The sequence below is a fragment of the Neolamprologus multifasciatus genome, chromosome 2, assembly GCF_963576455.1.
Source record: "Neolamprologus multifasciatus chromosome 2, fNeoMul1.2, whole genome shotgun sequence".
Taxonomy (NCBI): domain Eukaryota; kingdom Metazoa; phylum Chordata; class Actinopteri; order Cichliformes; family Cichlidae; genus Neolamprologus; species Neolamprologus multifasciatus.
The window spans coordinates 27,515,603-27,530,820 of record NC_140440.1 but is presented as its reverse complement, the minus strand read 5'-3'; the positions used below and the strand labels follow the sequence as shown (position 1 = coordinate 27,530,820).

The 15,218-nt window shown below is 40.5% G+C and overlaps 2 protein-coding genes across 9 annotated transcripts; one reads left to right on the top strand and one right to left on the bottom strand.

Moving 5' to 3' along the window:
• Window positions 1–941: 941 nt before the first annotated feature.
• LOC146524586 (uncharacterized) lies at window positions 942–6,244 on the bottom strand. Of its 5 annotated transcripts, none has more exons than XM_085173427.1 (11): window positions 6,127–6,244; window positions 5,721–5,778; window positions 5,068–5,082; window positions 4,843–4,973; window positions 4,609–4,744; window positions 3,639–3,940; window positions 3,146–3,326; window positions 2,860–3,044; window positions 2,069–2,170; window positions 1,872–1,967; window positions 942–1,786 (listed from the first exon to the last, which is right to left on the bottom strand). In XM_085173427.1, exons 1-11 carry the CDS (start codon window positions 6,208–6,210, stop codon window positions 1,565–1,567), a joined length of 1,512 nt encoding a protein of 503 aa, XP_085029553.1. In that variant the 5' UTR covers window positions 6,211–6,244; the 3' UTR covers window positions 942–1,564. The 5 variants fall into 5 exon arrangements, with proteins under 5 accessions (XP_085029553.1, XP_085029517.1, XP_085029534.1 ...); XM_085173391.1 differs by having other exon boundaries at window positions 3,146–3,484; window positions 3,656–3,940; XM_085173408.1 differs by having other exon boundaries at window positions 942–1,783; window positions 3,146–3,484; window positions 3,656–3,940.
• Window positions 6,245–7,516: 1,272 nt separating this feature from the next.
• LOC146524585 (uncharacterized) lies at window positions 7,517–15,154 on the top strand. 4 transcript variants are annotated; one of them, XM_085173456.1, is made up of 10 exons: window positions 7,521–7,695; window positions 7,833–7,967; window positions 10,602–10,750; window positions 10,883–11,015; window positions 11,133–11,402; window positions 11,622–11,702; window positions 11,803–11,951; window positions 12,044–12,154; window positions 12,361–12,405; window positions 12,561–15,154. In XM_085173456.1, the coding sequence occupies exons 1-10, from the start codon at window positions 7,596–7,598 to the stop codon at window positions 12,738–12,740; spliced, it is 1,353 nt and encodes a 450-aa protein (XP_085029582.1). In that variant the 5' UTR covers window positions 7,521–7,595; the 3' UTR covers window positions 12,741–15,154. The 4 variants fall into 4 exon arrangements, with proteins under 4 accessions (XP_085029589.1, XP_085029582.1, XP_085029574.1 ...); XM_085173448.1 differs by having other exon boundaries at window positions 7,925–7,967; window positions 11,133–11,702; window positions 12,561–15,151; XM_085173441.1 differs by having other exon boundaries at window positions 7,522–7,695; window positions 11,133–11,702; window positions 12,561–15,149.
• Window positions 15,155–15,218: the final 64 nt, after the last annotated feature.

Genomic DNA, 15,218 nt, shown 5'->3' with positions numbered 1-15,218 from the left:
GCACTCAGTGTACATGACAGAGTAGCCAACGTACAAACAGACTAACAACATGACACCAACACGGCACAGACAATAATACATTTATGGCATATTTATAGTGCAAAGTTGCAGAGTGCAAATCTGTTGGAATAAATAAGAGATGGACAGCTAGTTAGTATATATATAGCATACCCATGAGGATTGACTATAAATATATATACGGCATATAGCTATGTACAACAGAACAGAACAGTATATACAGTATGCTTTGATTCAACATCAGGTATGGTGGATGTTTTAAATACAGAGACTATGTGAGTGTCCTAAATGTTTATCAGAGTGATGGCCTGTGGAAAGGAACTGTACAGATGGCTGCTTTTTTGGGCAAACGGTGCTCTGTAGCACCTACCAGAGGGTATGGAGTGATATTGCCTGCTTGTGTCCTGACTCTGGATTTGTTTTTCCTGCAGACTTCACTGTCCATCGTAGTCCGTTCTTGTCCTGCATGGATGCTGATCCAAACAATACGGACATGAGTGAGCAGAGAACAAACTGGATTATTTCAGAGTTGAATAGATCATCACCTCCTGAGGCAGGTTGAACTTCCTGAGCTGGCGCAGGCTCTGCTCTGCCTTTTTGATAATAGTGTCTATACTGAGTGACCACTTTAGATCTTGGAAGATTGTGGCAAGCAGGCATAATGGAGAAGGACTCCTCAACTCCACTGTTACTCCTACAGTGTATTCAGCTCTAGGCTGATCTGACTGCACCACAGGGCCAGCTGTTCAACCCCACATCTGTGTCCTTGATAAGGCCGATGACCGTCATCAAACATCACAATTCTGACTGACAGGTCTTTTGAGAAACAATCATTTGCGCAGAGGGAGAAGAGCAAAGAGAAGAGGACCACCCCTGGCTGGCCAATATACATACAGTGTAAAGACGACATCATCTAAAATGTGTTTCTTAAAGATTCTTTTTTTTATTTTTTGAGTGATGACATTTTGACATTATGAAAATATTACAAGCTTTGGGGATAAAAGGTTATCCTGCACACAACATTCAAATATTAACTGCAGTATTTGGTGAAACATGTCACATAACTATTATAAGTAGAATTACCCCAAAGATTTAATACACTGCATAAATTGTTAAAAATGCAGACAAGCTATTTAGAATAATAATTAAGTATGGACAACATGATGGGTGACAACTTAAGTTAAGTCTATATTGCTGTACAGTATTAATAAAAATGAAATTTATCAAACGTTACCACAACAACTGGTGGGTAGCCCTAGAGACTGTCTTAAACACAGGAGCAGTGCAGATCATATTGGTCCTGAGGGTCCGGAGGTAGGTAACGGCAGGAGATTTCAGGAGCACCATCAGGCAGTACAATATGAGACAGGAAGGATTATGCTCAACTCATGCTTCAGAAAAATTACATCACAAAGCTAACTATTAAAACCGTGCATAAGGCACAGGTGAGGTTCTTCTTCTCGGTCAGGAGCATAACTTCACTGTTTGTGTGATGTCTCCATGCTGTACGATCCTTCTTCCCTTATCTCTGATCCAGTTCTCTGTTTTATGAAAAGTTCAGATTCTTTGACGTGTAAATACTGCAGGATTCAGAGGTGTCTGTGTCTAGTGGCAGCGTGGAAAAGAAGTCTTGTGATTTGTTCCCCCTTCCCTTGTCTCCATCCTTTTTGATTTGGAACTGAACGCAGTCCTCGGATGAGTGGAGGCAGTCTGAAGCTCCGGGCACAGGGAAGGAAATCCTGTCCTCCTCCCCATTAGATTTAGCCTGCTAACAAGAGATGTAGACACAAGTTTAAGCAAATATCATATTAATCTGTGGCATCTAAATCTTCACAGCTGGAGAGCCGTATTACCTCAACAGTTAAGTTATGACTAGGGGAACCAGCTGTTGCTCTGTGCACATCCTGGTTCTCGGCTCTTGGAGACCCTACCGTTACCGGAGCATAACCCTAGAAATACAAACAGCAACAGATATGCACAAAGACACAATTCAATTGAATGATTTTAGCTCCCTTAAAAAAAGAAGATTATATTAGTTAATCAGTCTTACAGTGTGAACAGGACTGGCTCTTGGGGTCCATTTCCTTGGTGTTCCAGTCTGCTGAGAGTAGCTGTAGTGACCTGCAGGCTGAGGAGAGGGGGGACTGTAGTGCTGCAAAAAAAAACCCCCACAAACATAAATAAACCAGTAACGACAAAGACCTAGGAACTCATCCGACTCACAGACCATCACAATTCACCGGTTACTGCTCGTAAAAACAATAAACGTGACCTTCAGTGATCACTGTGTCCAAGGTTCTTGTGGATTGCGGAGAGACAGCCAGATGACGTTTGCCTTGCTATGGCATGAAGGCATGGCGAGGCTCAAATAGAGATAAAAGAAGGCTGAAACAGCAAGCCCTATTTATGTTACCATCTGCTGCTCTGCTTTCACATTTCATGTTTTGGAGAGTCAAAGGGTGAAATGGACATCGTGGACCGGTGTGTCTGTTAAATGTTTAGCCGTGATATCAGGTTGCTCCTTGCTAGTGATGTGTGTGGCATCATCACGCTGACATCTACAGAGCTTCAGTCAAAATACTTTGGACAGAATATATAAAAATATCTACAAAGTATCTGAAATAAAACATACCCACTGAATAAAGAGCTTCTACCATAAGTTTTTTTTCTCCATACTTTTTAAAGATACTTCAGTTCACCAGACTCTCTGGAGCAAAAAAGAAATGTCGAAAAACGTCAACATGTGGCTCCTGTCGGTGTCAAAGTGCATGCATCTGCAATAAGATTGGCTCGACGGCTTGTAATCATTTATTTAGCTGTGGACTCTCCTGGTTTCCTCACCTGGATGTTGACCCTCGGGGGGTTGGCTGGCAGCGTGCGGTGTGTTCTAAAGCACGTGATGAGTTGGGAGAGGCTACAGTTTGGGTAGCGTTTCATGAACAGGATGAAACCAGCCAGGGACACGAACATGCCAGAAGGGACAGTGACGGATTTGAGGAGCGCTCGCCAACTCCCTCCCCTTTTGTCTGAGAAGATGGCAGACACATGGATTTTAGGAGGAGTGGCAACTATGGATCAAACAACTTCTGACTGATGCGTGCTTCCAAAAACGTGGCACAATACCCACCGATCACGTGCAAGTAGGTGGAGGATACCAGGTTGCCATTCCTGTCTTTAACTTCATACAGCCCAGCATGCCTTGAGGTCAGCCTTGCAATGACCACCTCGTAGATGGAGCCGTTCCTACTCAGTGAGATGATACCCCTGTAGCGCAGGTCATGGTCCGTTATCTGCCCCTCACGGATGAGCTGCACAGGGCCACGTGGGGGTTTGGGGTCAAAGGGGCCCAGGGAGGATTCATCAGGAAAATGGCCAGGGGTAAAAATGAGATGGGCATGAGCAAGAGGAAGAAATAGAGGCAGGATTATGGACTCTTTGGTAAAGCGTGTGATGTTGAAGGAATGCCCTGCATCCATCCATGTGTAAAATCATGAAAAATGGAGTAGTGGTGAATGTGGAAGTATGAGAGGGCATCAGATAGAAAGGGAAGGATAAAACAAAACCATTAGAACTGTAAAGTCACAAAGTTAAAGGTAGTCAGTCAGCTTCTTAAAACCCACGTTTTTGCTCTGCTCACCACGGACGGTGAGGGTGCTGCGACCCAGCACCTTCCCGTTGTCGTCTCTCACGGTGTAGTTGCCTTGGTCTGCTTGCGTCACTCTCTCCGCCACCCAGACCTTCCCCCCTCTTAGCAGCCGCCCCCGGCCAGTGTCACCGGTTTCGGGGTCTGTCCGGTTCCAAAGCACGACCGGCACAGCCTCAGGCGGAGCGCCCCGGTGAGAGAACTCCAGCAGGGAGCCATTTTCGGGGATGCTGTGCTCAAAGGTCTCCCCATAGTTTCTGCGGTAGGGTTTAATGCATTCTGAAGGAAGACGAAGAACCGCGAGATAAGTGAAAGACAGAAAGAGAACAAGTTTATTTAAGTACAATTTTGAGATGCAAAAGTTACTTTCTTTTTAACTAAACTGGTGAAAATGAAAGTGATATTGCAAAAGACCCACTCCTAACACACATCAGTATACTGTAAATGATCACAAATCAAAACGAAAAGAAAAGTGATAATATATCTTTCTTTATGATACTTTGATGAGTACATTTTCCTGACAATACTTGTGTAGGGACCATTCGTAGGCTATGCATGCTTACGCCAGTGGAGAGTTTTTTTCATGTTCAGCTGCAGGAGAGGTGGGAAAGATTGGTTCAGGGGGCAGTGCCAGGTAACGTAATGCCACACCTGCTGTATATTTATACCAATTAACCTCTCTTCTTTTTATGCAGCAGGGGTGTGGCTGGCAAACGTTATATACACACACACAAACACACCTGACACGGAGTCAGAACAGTTGCTGCAACTTCTCTGCTTTAAAGCAATGAATACATTGCCTATATGACATCAAAGCACATGAACACATTAAGTTATTAAATAACTTAATGTTTCAAGCAAAGAGAGGCAGATCATTGAAAAATTATGGCTCTTCTGCATCATGACACAAAGCAATGAATTTCGCCAAAGAGAGGCAACTGTCATACCCGAAACGATCAGACGGACAGTCTCGTAGGTGAAGCCCATGGACAGCTTGTTGGCATAAACTCCCTGGTCGGCATGACTCACTTCTTTCAGGACTAACGACTTATCTTTGGTCCACTCAAACCGTGGGTCCTTAACCTACAGTTGCATGGCAGATCCATTTTTAGGCAACACAGCAACCAAACACACACACACACACAAAACAAAACCCCAAGTGCCAACACTCGTCCACTCACAGTGGTTTTCTCCAGCAGGATGCGTTTCGGCCCGTCGGGATACGGTGTAAAAGTCACGATTCGCGACGTTGAGTCCACCGGTAGACGAAACTCCTTCCCGACGCAAACAGTCTGAACTTTTTCTCGGTCACCTGTCGAGGTGCAAATGAAAGTCAGCAACACCATTGGAGACCATGTGCTGCAGATGAAGGATGCATGAGGGGTAAAATGTGACTTTTGACTCACCTAGTAATTCCCAACCTGCAGGAAAAGTACGAGTAACATAATTAATAATGTTCTCCAGACCTCAGATACGGACTGTAAACTCTCCTACATATGTAAAAGGTTGACCTACTTTTATGTTATTAGGTCATTTAAGGTCATCTATTTTGTGACAGATTTGTCTGCTATGTGATTTGACTTTTAAGCTCTTTAATTCAGCATATGTACACGTTTATTAATTGTTACTGTTCACGTAGGCTACTGACTTTATACTGCATATTTTTCCACTGCATTTTCTCTGGGCACCTCTCACATTTATTATAGTTTTGCATGTTGGAAATTTACATCTGTGAGAATTATATTTCAGAGTTGAAGTGCTAAAAAACGAAAATCTCTGCTCTTCAAATCTGGGCTGGCCATTCTTCTTTGCCTTGGTTTTATTTAATCCAAGACCCTTTAATGAAATGGCTTTCTAGAAACATTCTGCAGATAATGGTGACGTTATCGGCAAATGTATTAATTAGTCACTTTTTTAAATAGTAACATTGACTTCACTTTTACTACGAATAACCTAACCGTAATATAAAGCACCGGTAAGTGCATTATTAATAATTATTTAAGCAGAAAGAAACAGAAAAACTACGGGTAGTCTTATTAAAAACTGGTGCCACACTTACCCAGTGCAAAAGGAAGGGTGAAAAGTGCAGTGTAGAGGACGCAGGAGGACATCTTCTCCTGTAAAAGACAGCGGATTGTTTCATCTGTAAACGTAACTGACATTCACACTAACCCTCCTCCGAAAACAAGCGGCCAGACGGGACATCCGATCATTAATCAACAAGCTGCAAAAGGCGGGGAGCTCAGCGACAGCGCAAATGATGTCGGTGCGGACTCAAGCTACAGCGCACTGCACACACTCATGTCCCCCCATGATGTCCTGTCCGCTCTTTGAAGTCATGTCCACTCAGGTGTCCAACATGTTTCCCATCTTCTGAACCATTGCAGCGCTACTACGGGCTGCCGGGTCATCAGTTACCGAACATCAACAAACGATTACTCATTTTGCGCGTAATGTGAACTCACCTGCAGGATGTGAGGGTAATTTAAAAAAAAATGTTTTTGTGGATGAGGATAAGAGGATAACGACGACCTCCGCAGAGCGCGCATGCCCACTGATCCCCCTTCTGTTATGGCGAAGGATACGTCGTATTCTCGGCCGCTGATACGCAAAGTGCGTCACATTTTGCAGTTCTTGTAAATACACCGTTAGCCCAAGGGAACATGTTTTCCCTCCCTTTTACTATGCTGCTATATTGCAGACTTCCGTAGTAACTCGTCAGATTCTGACTGTACGTGCAAATGATGAGATGATCTTAGAAAATATAAGAGATCATAACGCGAAATGGAAATCCTCTCACTTAATAAATTTTCCTTCTTGTTAAAAAAAATTAACAAAAGTTAATTAACAAAATTTACTTGTTAGTTTCTACAGTGAGGGAAAATTACTTGATCTCCAGATCCCCAGAAATAAAGAGTCTCTAGATTTGATGGTAGTTTCATTTTAATGGGAGACCAAAAATCCAGGAAAGAAACACATTACATAAAAATAATAAATTGATTTCATGTCACTGAGTGAAAGTGTTTTATCCCCAAGAACAACACAAGCAAGTTCTTTGTGGAGAAACCCTTGTTGGCAAGCGCAGCAGTAAGATGTTTCTTGTAGTTGGTCACCACGTTTGGACTCATCTCTTTTACTCCTCTTTACAGAAACGCTCTATTGATTTTCTATGGCAGGAATGTCAAACTCTTATTACACCATATTACACATACAGCCTACTTTGATCTTAAGTAGGCAGACAACATCCCTCAGATATCTCAATATAAGAAGTCCAATTTCATTGATACATCTTAGTTTTACTACATGATAAAGACATTTTGTCCTATTTCAATATATAAAAATCAATAAAAATCACTCAGCACAACTCTTCTGGCTTAAATGATAAGAAATAAATGTAAAATTACAAAACTGATTTATCTGTGTGCCACATGGGCACACGTGACATTTGTCTCTCTCCGTTGAAATGAAACAAACATAAAAATTAGAGACTGTTCGTGTCTTTGTAAATAAGCAAACTTGCAAATTCAGGAGTGTAGGGTGTGTGGTTTATCTTTATTTGGGGAGGTTTATGTGTCACATGAGATAAGTAAAGTCCTTAACAGTGCACATGCTTACACTTTAAATATGTTTTTAGTATGGGTTATATGCATGATTAAAATAAAGCAGGTTTTATGGTACCGGACCAGTTATTTCCCACTGTTTTTATGTAACATGTTTAAAAACGTCTTGACTGCGATTCCTTTAGAATTCATTCCTACTGAATTCACTTGTAATGGGACGGCAGCCAACAAAACGACGCGAAAGTTGTATTTTTATCCCCTTTAAACTGCTTTTATTTATGATATGGTGGTTTTAGAAGCGATCTTGGAGGCAGAAACAACACAAACGCCTGGTTTGTTATTGAAAAGTAGCTATCCTGGGAGATGGGCCGTGTATGCAGTTACAGTGGGAGAGGTGGAGCCTAAGCCACGCCCAGTCCTTCTTTTCTCCACCCAGCAGCTGCAGGACGCACAGAACTCAATCACACAAAACAAGTACGGTCTCATTATTCTTTTTCTGTTTGTCCACAACTTCTTCTTAGTCAGGCTTTTTAATACTGAACATCACCTATGTCACTGATTTGCTATTTTCGGGGTTAATTTTTGTGTGTTATCCGAACATTTCATTACAGAAGGGAATGCGATAGGGATTTGGTCTTGGAAGCTGAGGGAAAAACACACAGAAAAAAGACCCTCAAGTCACCTCTCTGCTCTTTTTCTGCAGGACATGTCGCTTGTGTTTTTGATGTTTTCCATTGTCTTCTTCGGTGAGTAGAGCTCATTCCCACATTCTAACATATAAACACCTGAAATCTGAAATACAACGCTCGATGGTTTGGGATTATTTACAACAAACGTTAATTGATTTCCATGCCACACACTCCGTGGGTACAGCATGTACAAAGTTATCCAATATCTCCGTGGAGCCAGGTGTTAAGTGGCACTCTGCCTGAGCGAATTAAAGTGCGTGCATGTTGTAGTAAAAGACGTTTGGTGTTGTGGGGCTGCTGTAGACTAATGCAATTTAAATCAGTAGCAGAACACAGGAAGAACAATACGCATCGTCTCCACACCCATCTGCTATTCCCAGAATTAGTGCTTGGTGCATTTCATTTATTAATAAATTATTTGGGAAACATAAACACCTATCAACGTACATCCACCCATAAATAAAAATAAATAAATAAGCAAGCATATGGTTGTTTATTGTTTTATGTATACATAATTCAATTAAGGCCTAATTGAAGAAAACAAAACAATAATCTGATTAATTTCATTGAAATATAAATATACAGTTACATATTTATGTGTTTATTTATAAACTATCCACAGTATTTATGCATTGTCATTAATGTCTTTAGCCGCAAAGTGAAAGGAAATGTTTACACGACGGAAACCAGAAAATTCAGCACAGCCAAGATTTCTTTCCGTTAGCTGGTTTGACAAAACATATAACCTCAGTCAGAGATAACGGGTAGCACGACGGTGGCAATCAACTTTTTCTTATTCTTTATTTGTCTTCTGCTTCCGGCTCTGTGAGCACTCACACGTAAATGTGGGCGTTTTGCAGCGTCACGTGACTCATCGTCCGCAGGCGATAATCTCATAAGAGTGGCGCTTAAAATGGTCATTTATAATATTTAAAGAAAAAACATATCATATCCATTCAAGTTAATCACGTTATTACTGCTGTTTAAGGTAACAGCTGCAGATTAGAGCTCTGAAACTTTAAACTGGATCTATTTAAACGTTAAAGGCCATTGTCCAATATCCGAATGGCAATTTGTCAGCAGATCAAAGTGTAATTATTTTATTGGTGGTCTTGATGCATGCTCAATCATCCAGGTAAGGACATCCCAAAAAGTTAATCCTGTGTCTAGATGAACAGAGTCAACTTTTTGGTATTTTATTAGTTGAAACGGTGTTCATGGTTTATGTTCAGTGTTCATGGAGCTGCAATTCCAGCAGTGCTAAAGAAACTTAGCAACAGATTAAAACCACGTATAGCAACATTTATACTTTTTATATCGAATTAATTAATTATATGTGCACATTCCTGTACACTCTGTGCTTCATTCATTGGTTTTTAATAAGGTTTCGCTTAACAGCTAAAACATGCTGTAAATAAAAGAATCAGTGAACACGTTGCGTTTCTGGAGGATTTAAACTAAAACCTGACCTGCTCCCTAGCGGTTTTTGATACGGGCGACACGGGTAGTTGCCTAGGGCGGCATGGTGGGGGCGGCATCACGGGCATCGGCAAAAAATAAAAAAATTGCTCGTACTCATGCTGCCCCGACATCAGCCAGCATATATTGGGAATGGTATAGGCACCGATCGGTTTTCTATCGCCCATTTCCTGGGATTAAGGGCGCCCTTCGTTTGCGAGGTGCGCCTGCTGTTTACTGCACAGAGATGAGAGGCCGGGGCGGCGGGGGATTATCTGACTCCCTGAAGCAGCATCTAATAACCAACTCGCAAAATAAAACAAAATAAAAACAAAACAACAAACACGAAAGCACCAGACATTATGATACAGACTTATAATTTGCACCGATGTTTTTTTTCGAAATTCTATACGCGAAAAGTGAGCAAACTTTATTGTCATCTCCGCTATATACAGTCCAGTATATAGAGAGACGAGACGACGAGGCTCCAGTTACCGCGGTGCAAGTAAACAAACAGGGAGTGTTCGCCCAAACAGGCCAGGACCGCCACCAGCATAAATTACCACAGTGACTCTTACTTTGAGTTTAGCCATCTCAGCATAGCTGGCCAAGCCACAGATCTGGCTTCATTAATACACCTCGCTGTTGTGATGTATGGGTTTGAGTTAATGGCTCAGTAGTGCTGATATCTAAAAGTGGCCAGTTGCTGTTCTAAGATGGTCAGCCATTGCTGATTTGAGAATAGCGGCTGATGAAGTGAGTGCATCAGAGGGACCAATCAGGTTGAACCGTTTGGAGACAAAGTTACAGGCAAGGCAAAAATGGTTGGTTTGGAGCTGCTGTGGTGACTGAGCTGAAAAGAGGGTAATTTACTGATGTGAGATGTTCATGTATTTCCTTCATTCAGCTAATAATAACTTGGTTTATTTCTGATGCTTTATGACGAATGTGAGTTAATTCATCAGATTGAGAGTTACTCTGCCTCATGCTTTGGGGATGAGAGATCGCTGGGAATGGTTTTTTTATGCTGCTGCATTTGTGTAAATTCAGTGATGTTCCAGAACCTTGTCTTCAAAATTACTTTCAGAGTGTAACAAAATGTGTGTGTGTGTGTGTGTGTGTTTGGTATATTAATGGAAACAACTGATGTTATGTTGTCAGATGTTTGTGGTTTCAGTTACATTAACACTACCTCCATCTGTCTCTTCTTCTCTTGCATCTTTTTGATTAAAGGTTCATCCTCTGGTATACAAACCGATGAGGTGTGCTATGGCAGGAGGTGGCAGTTTCCATCTAATTATATACCCTTACGTTATACTGGACCGATATACTTTACTGAAAGTAATACGGAATCCAAAAAAGTTGTTATAAATTATGGGATGGTGAGCAGCCTCTATGTGACCATTACATTTCTGCAATATGATAAATGTTAGACCTATGTTTGAAACAATTAAATCAAAGTATATAGAATATGTTGTAATCTGAGGAATATATATGTGCTGTCTATCTTTCAGGCAATAGACGCACGCTTCAGAGTCTCTCCTGGCTCAATTTATCTTCCAGATGTAGAAAAAAGAGATGAAGGAATTTATTCTGTCTCATCTGGTGGCTACCAGCGGCAAGATGTTGTTGAACTGAAAGTCTTGGGTAAGAATTTGAACTGTACTGTATATTTAGATCAAAAATATATAGGTATGTGTTTTAGCTACCTGTTCCTAAGCACAAGTCCCCTCCTTTTTTTTTTTTCTTAATCTGCATTTTAAGAATGTGCTGAAAATATCACAAGGGATTACTACGATACTTGGGAGTACTCTATCCCTAGACGGGCTGAAATCCTGGAGTTTACTCCCCTTCACAGTCCGGACCAGCCAAAGATCCTGTGGAATCGCACAGACTCTCAGATCAGAGAAAGCAGAGCTGAGGTGAAAAACGGTAATTGGCAGCTGTCTTACCTCACTCAGGCAGACAGTGGGTACTACAACTTCAGGGATAAGAACCATTCTGTGTTGGCCAAGGTGCTGCTCAAAGTACAAGGTCAGTCACTAACAGAACAAACCAGACACTATGAAACAAGGTGGAATGAGCACATTCTCATTGAATACCCTCGGGGTCCTAAGAAGTGGACCATGACTTTTACACCTGAGGGCCAAATGAATCCCGAAACACTGATGAATGGAGGTCTGATCATAAAAGATAATCGCTTTTCTGGCAGAATTCGTGCAGTGATGGATGGCATAATTATAAATTCTACAGAAATTAGAGACTCTGGCACCTTTGAGTTCAGAGACCCAGAAGGCAACCTGATCTTGAGGGCTCAGCTTGAAGTGAGCCCTGGTAAGCAACAGAGCATTTCTCCTCATAGAGTAGAAGTTCTAACTAACATTAACCCCCACTCTCTACACCATATTCCCTAACTTTCTCCATGCTCTTACAGAAATGTTGCCACAGTTTATATTTATGGCTGTTATTGCCTTGATTGTCGTCGGGATCATCTGCTGTTGCTGTTGTTACAAAAAGTGCTGTAAAAGGGACAAGTCTGCTCCTCAGACTGCAGCCTCACCTGCACCTGCCGTATATGGTCATGTAAGTACTCTTTCAAGTGGAAATTAAGACCAGCTGTGTTAATATTTGATGTTCTTTTTTTTTAAATGTTAAAATCCTTATTCCAATTACAGATTGAGAATCAACCTGCGTGCCCAAGTTACTCACATCCTTCAGCTTTGTCTTATCAGCCTGTGAATCCTCATATTTCTACACAACCTTCAGCTACCTCCTCTGAGCCACCGGTAGGTGTAAAGCTTGATTTATATTCAAGGCAAAGATAAAAGAGAGGTGAAAGGAACTCAGCCACTTTTGTTGTTTTAAAAAGAAATAGTAGTTATTTGTGGATTGGCCCACTAAGTCTTCATCTCGTCTGGGACTGCCTGGCAACTCACATTAGCGCTCATCCTCTTTCCTCTTCTGACTCATGTGCTTTTTCCTAACTTCACAGATGCACCACAAAGTGAATATCCATGAGAACCCTGCTCAGCCTGAGGTACATACACACAAAAAAACATACAAAAATCCCCATGAATGCATAAAACTAAGAACAGAAATTTCCTCATTCAGAGGCATTTTTGGCCTGTCAGTGACTGACTCATTTTATCCACTGTGCTTATGCACCTTTTTTCGTTTTACCGATGTCTCCAGGTTTCAGTACCTGAAAACCAGGCTTCCACTCCAGCTCCCTCAGTCGGCCCAGACTTCCTCTCATCAGACCCGGAGCCGCAATTTGAACTGAAAGGATTAGACATGCCTTTTGCACCATCTCTTACTTCAAACACAACTATCTGTGATGTTTATAACTCAGACAAACTAAACTTTCTGTAAAGAGTATGCTGAAAATTTAGGTAGAGTTCATTATTGTTTCCATTTTCATCTTTGCAAAGGCATACACGGACAGGAAAAGGACCATGCAGACAGATGTTAATCGCACTGTGTTGATGCATGATCAGTTTTTTTATCTTTCACACAAAGATGTGCTGTTGTAAAATGTATGGATTCCAAATATATTTTTTCAGTTAACAAGATTGCTTGTAAGTTTGTAAGTTCATGTCTTGCAAACAGTTTGGTTCTGGAAAGCTTTGGAATTTTTAATTTTTTCCTAAATTTACCTCAGGTATGAGAACATAAATCTCACTCAGTGTTGTCCTCCAAACATTCTGTTACAGCAGCTTAAGTGTGAACTGCAGGAATCAGGGTTTTATTATACTGTGCAATATAAATGCATTTACCATAAATTAGAATTGTTACTTGCATGAAATAGTGTCTGCTTTGCTTCTCTTCACAGGCTATTTATGGATATTTATGGAATGACAGATAATGTAGTCCAGTATCGTGGCAAATCGTGTAATAGATACGGTGGACCAACGTGCCTGTTACATGCTTTGCCGGTAATATCAGGCTGGATAATGTTGCTAGCTTTTGCTTCCATGGGTATTTTCTACCTCTGTTATGTGCATCCAGCTCCATACATCACTTGATTGTGGCTTTTATCATTGTGCTTTGAGGGATGGTGGGCAATTTTTAAATATGCCTTTTTATATTGTCAAATTCTCAAATGCAATACAAGTATAACTGTGGTTCTGTATATCTTTAAACAGAAGCTTGTATAAAAGTTTTATCGGGCATTGAAAAACATGTATCGTTTATATAATGTATGTAAAATTCTGATAGTTGTTTGCATTGCATGAAGATGTCTGAATATAGAATTAGTGTAATGATTTGAAAAAGACCTTAAAGAGCTTACATGAATTTTTCAACTCTGTCCCTCTGTCTCGCTCCCTCTTTCTGTCTCACTCTCTCTCTAACACACATGCACACGTGTGGGGACACAGTGGAATGACAACACCACTACTTCTTACATTTTAAAAAATCTAAATGGAAGAGCCCCTTAAAATTTGCATGGAAACAAGCGGGTTAGACTTTCAACATTACAATTAGCATTACAGTTGTAATAGCTTCTAATGCAACTGTAACTCATTTAATTATGAGAGCATTTGTATGTTGACAGACATTTAAAAAAGCTGGTTTTGGAGAGTTTGCTACTATGCAGCTCTTATAGCAAGTTAATGTGCAGATGTTAATTCCTGCATGGATGTAGTTTAAGTAATTGCTTGGTGTTATCATATTTCGTAGATAAATATAACTTGGTGTCATCTGCATAGCAATGAAAATGCATGTGTTTTGTAATAATATTGCATGAGGGGAAACGTATAATGTAAAAAGTATTGGTTCTAGGACAGAACTCTGTGGAACTCCATGAAAAATTCTTTAACTTACATTAATACTACCTGTCTACCTGTTCATTCCTGGTCCATTCCTGGTATAAAGCCTGAGAATAATTGCTATGGCATGGGATTAAACTTTTCATCTGATTATATAAATATATTATTTATTATGGACCAGTATAGTTCAGTCCAAGTAAAGGAGGCTCCTCAAAATTTGTGGTAAATGTTTGAAGGTAAGCTGCTCCACGTGCTGTGTGACCATGTCTGGTCTGTCTTCTGTTGGAAAACATTAAACCCTGGTATGTGATGATAAATATAATCTGTTCTCACCTGAGTGAATGTATATGTGTTTACATTTCGGGGAAAGGACCCCAATTCAGGACTCCCCTGGCTCAATTTGTTTTACAAATGTGATAGAATCAGGATCAGGGATTGTTTTTACATCTCATTTGGTGGCAGGCAGCTATTCTTGTGTAACTGAAAATCTTAATGAGAATTAAACTATCCTGCATCAACCAATCTGTTTGATAATAGATTTGTTTAGAGAGACTGTTTCTTATAAAGAACCTTTCCACTTGAAGTACTTTTTTCTACTGTTTTTGTACTTAAGTGCTTTCTATCTAGCATTCACACTTATCATATCGGTGAGTAACTTGGGGTTCAGTATCCCAAGAATCCTTTGGCATGCAGATTGTAACAGCCAGGGATTGAACCACCAATCTTCTGATTAGTGGATGACCTGCTCTACCTCCAGAGCCCTGTTAGTTATGCATTTCTAAATACAAGTTCACTCTGTCTTTTGTTGTTGTTTAAAAAAAAAAATTCTAAATTGGATTTTTTTCTTAATTAGTGTGAATGCTGATAAGCATTGACAGTATTGTTATTCAAATCTATTTTATTATAATATTTTATTTTTGTCAATACGACTTGTAGTATTTTCTTGGGAAGCATTTGTTTCACAATGACTTTTCTGTTTATTTAACCCTTTAAGACCTACCATAGAACCAAGTCCACTAGAGTTATCTTTATATTTTTACATGCTGTAGTGCCATTTTTGGGAGCATTTCAAGTTGCTATA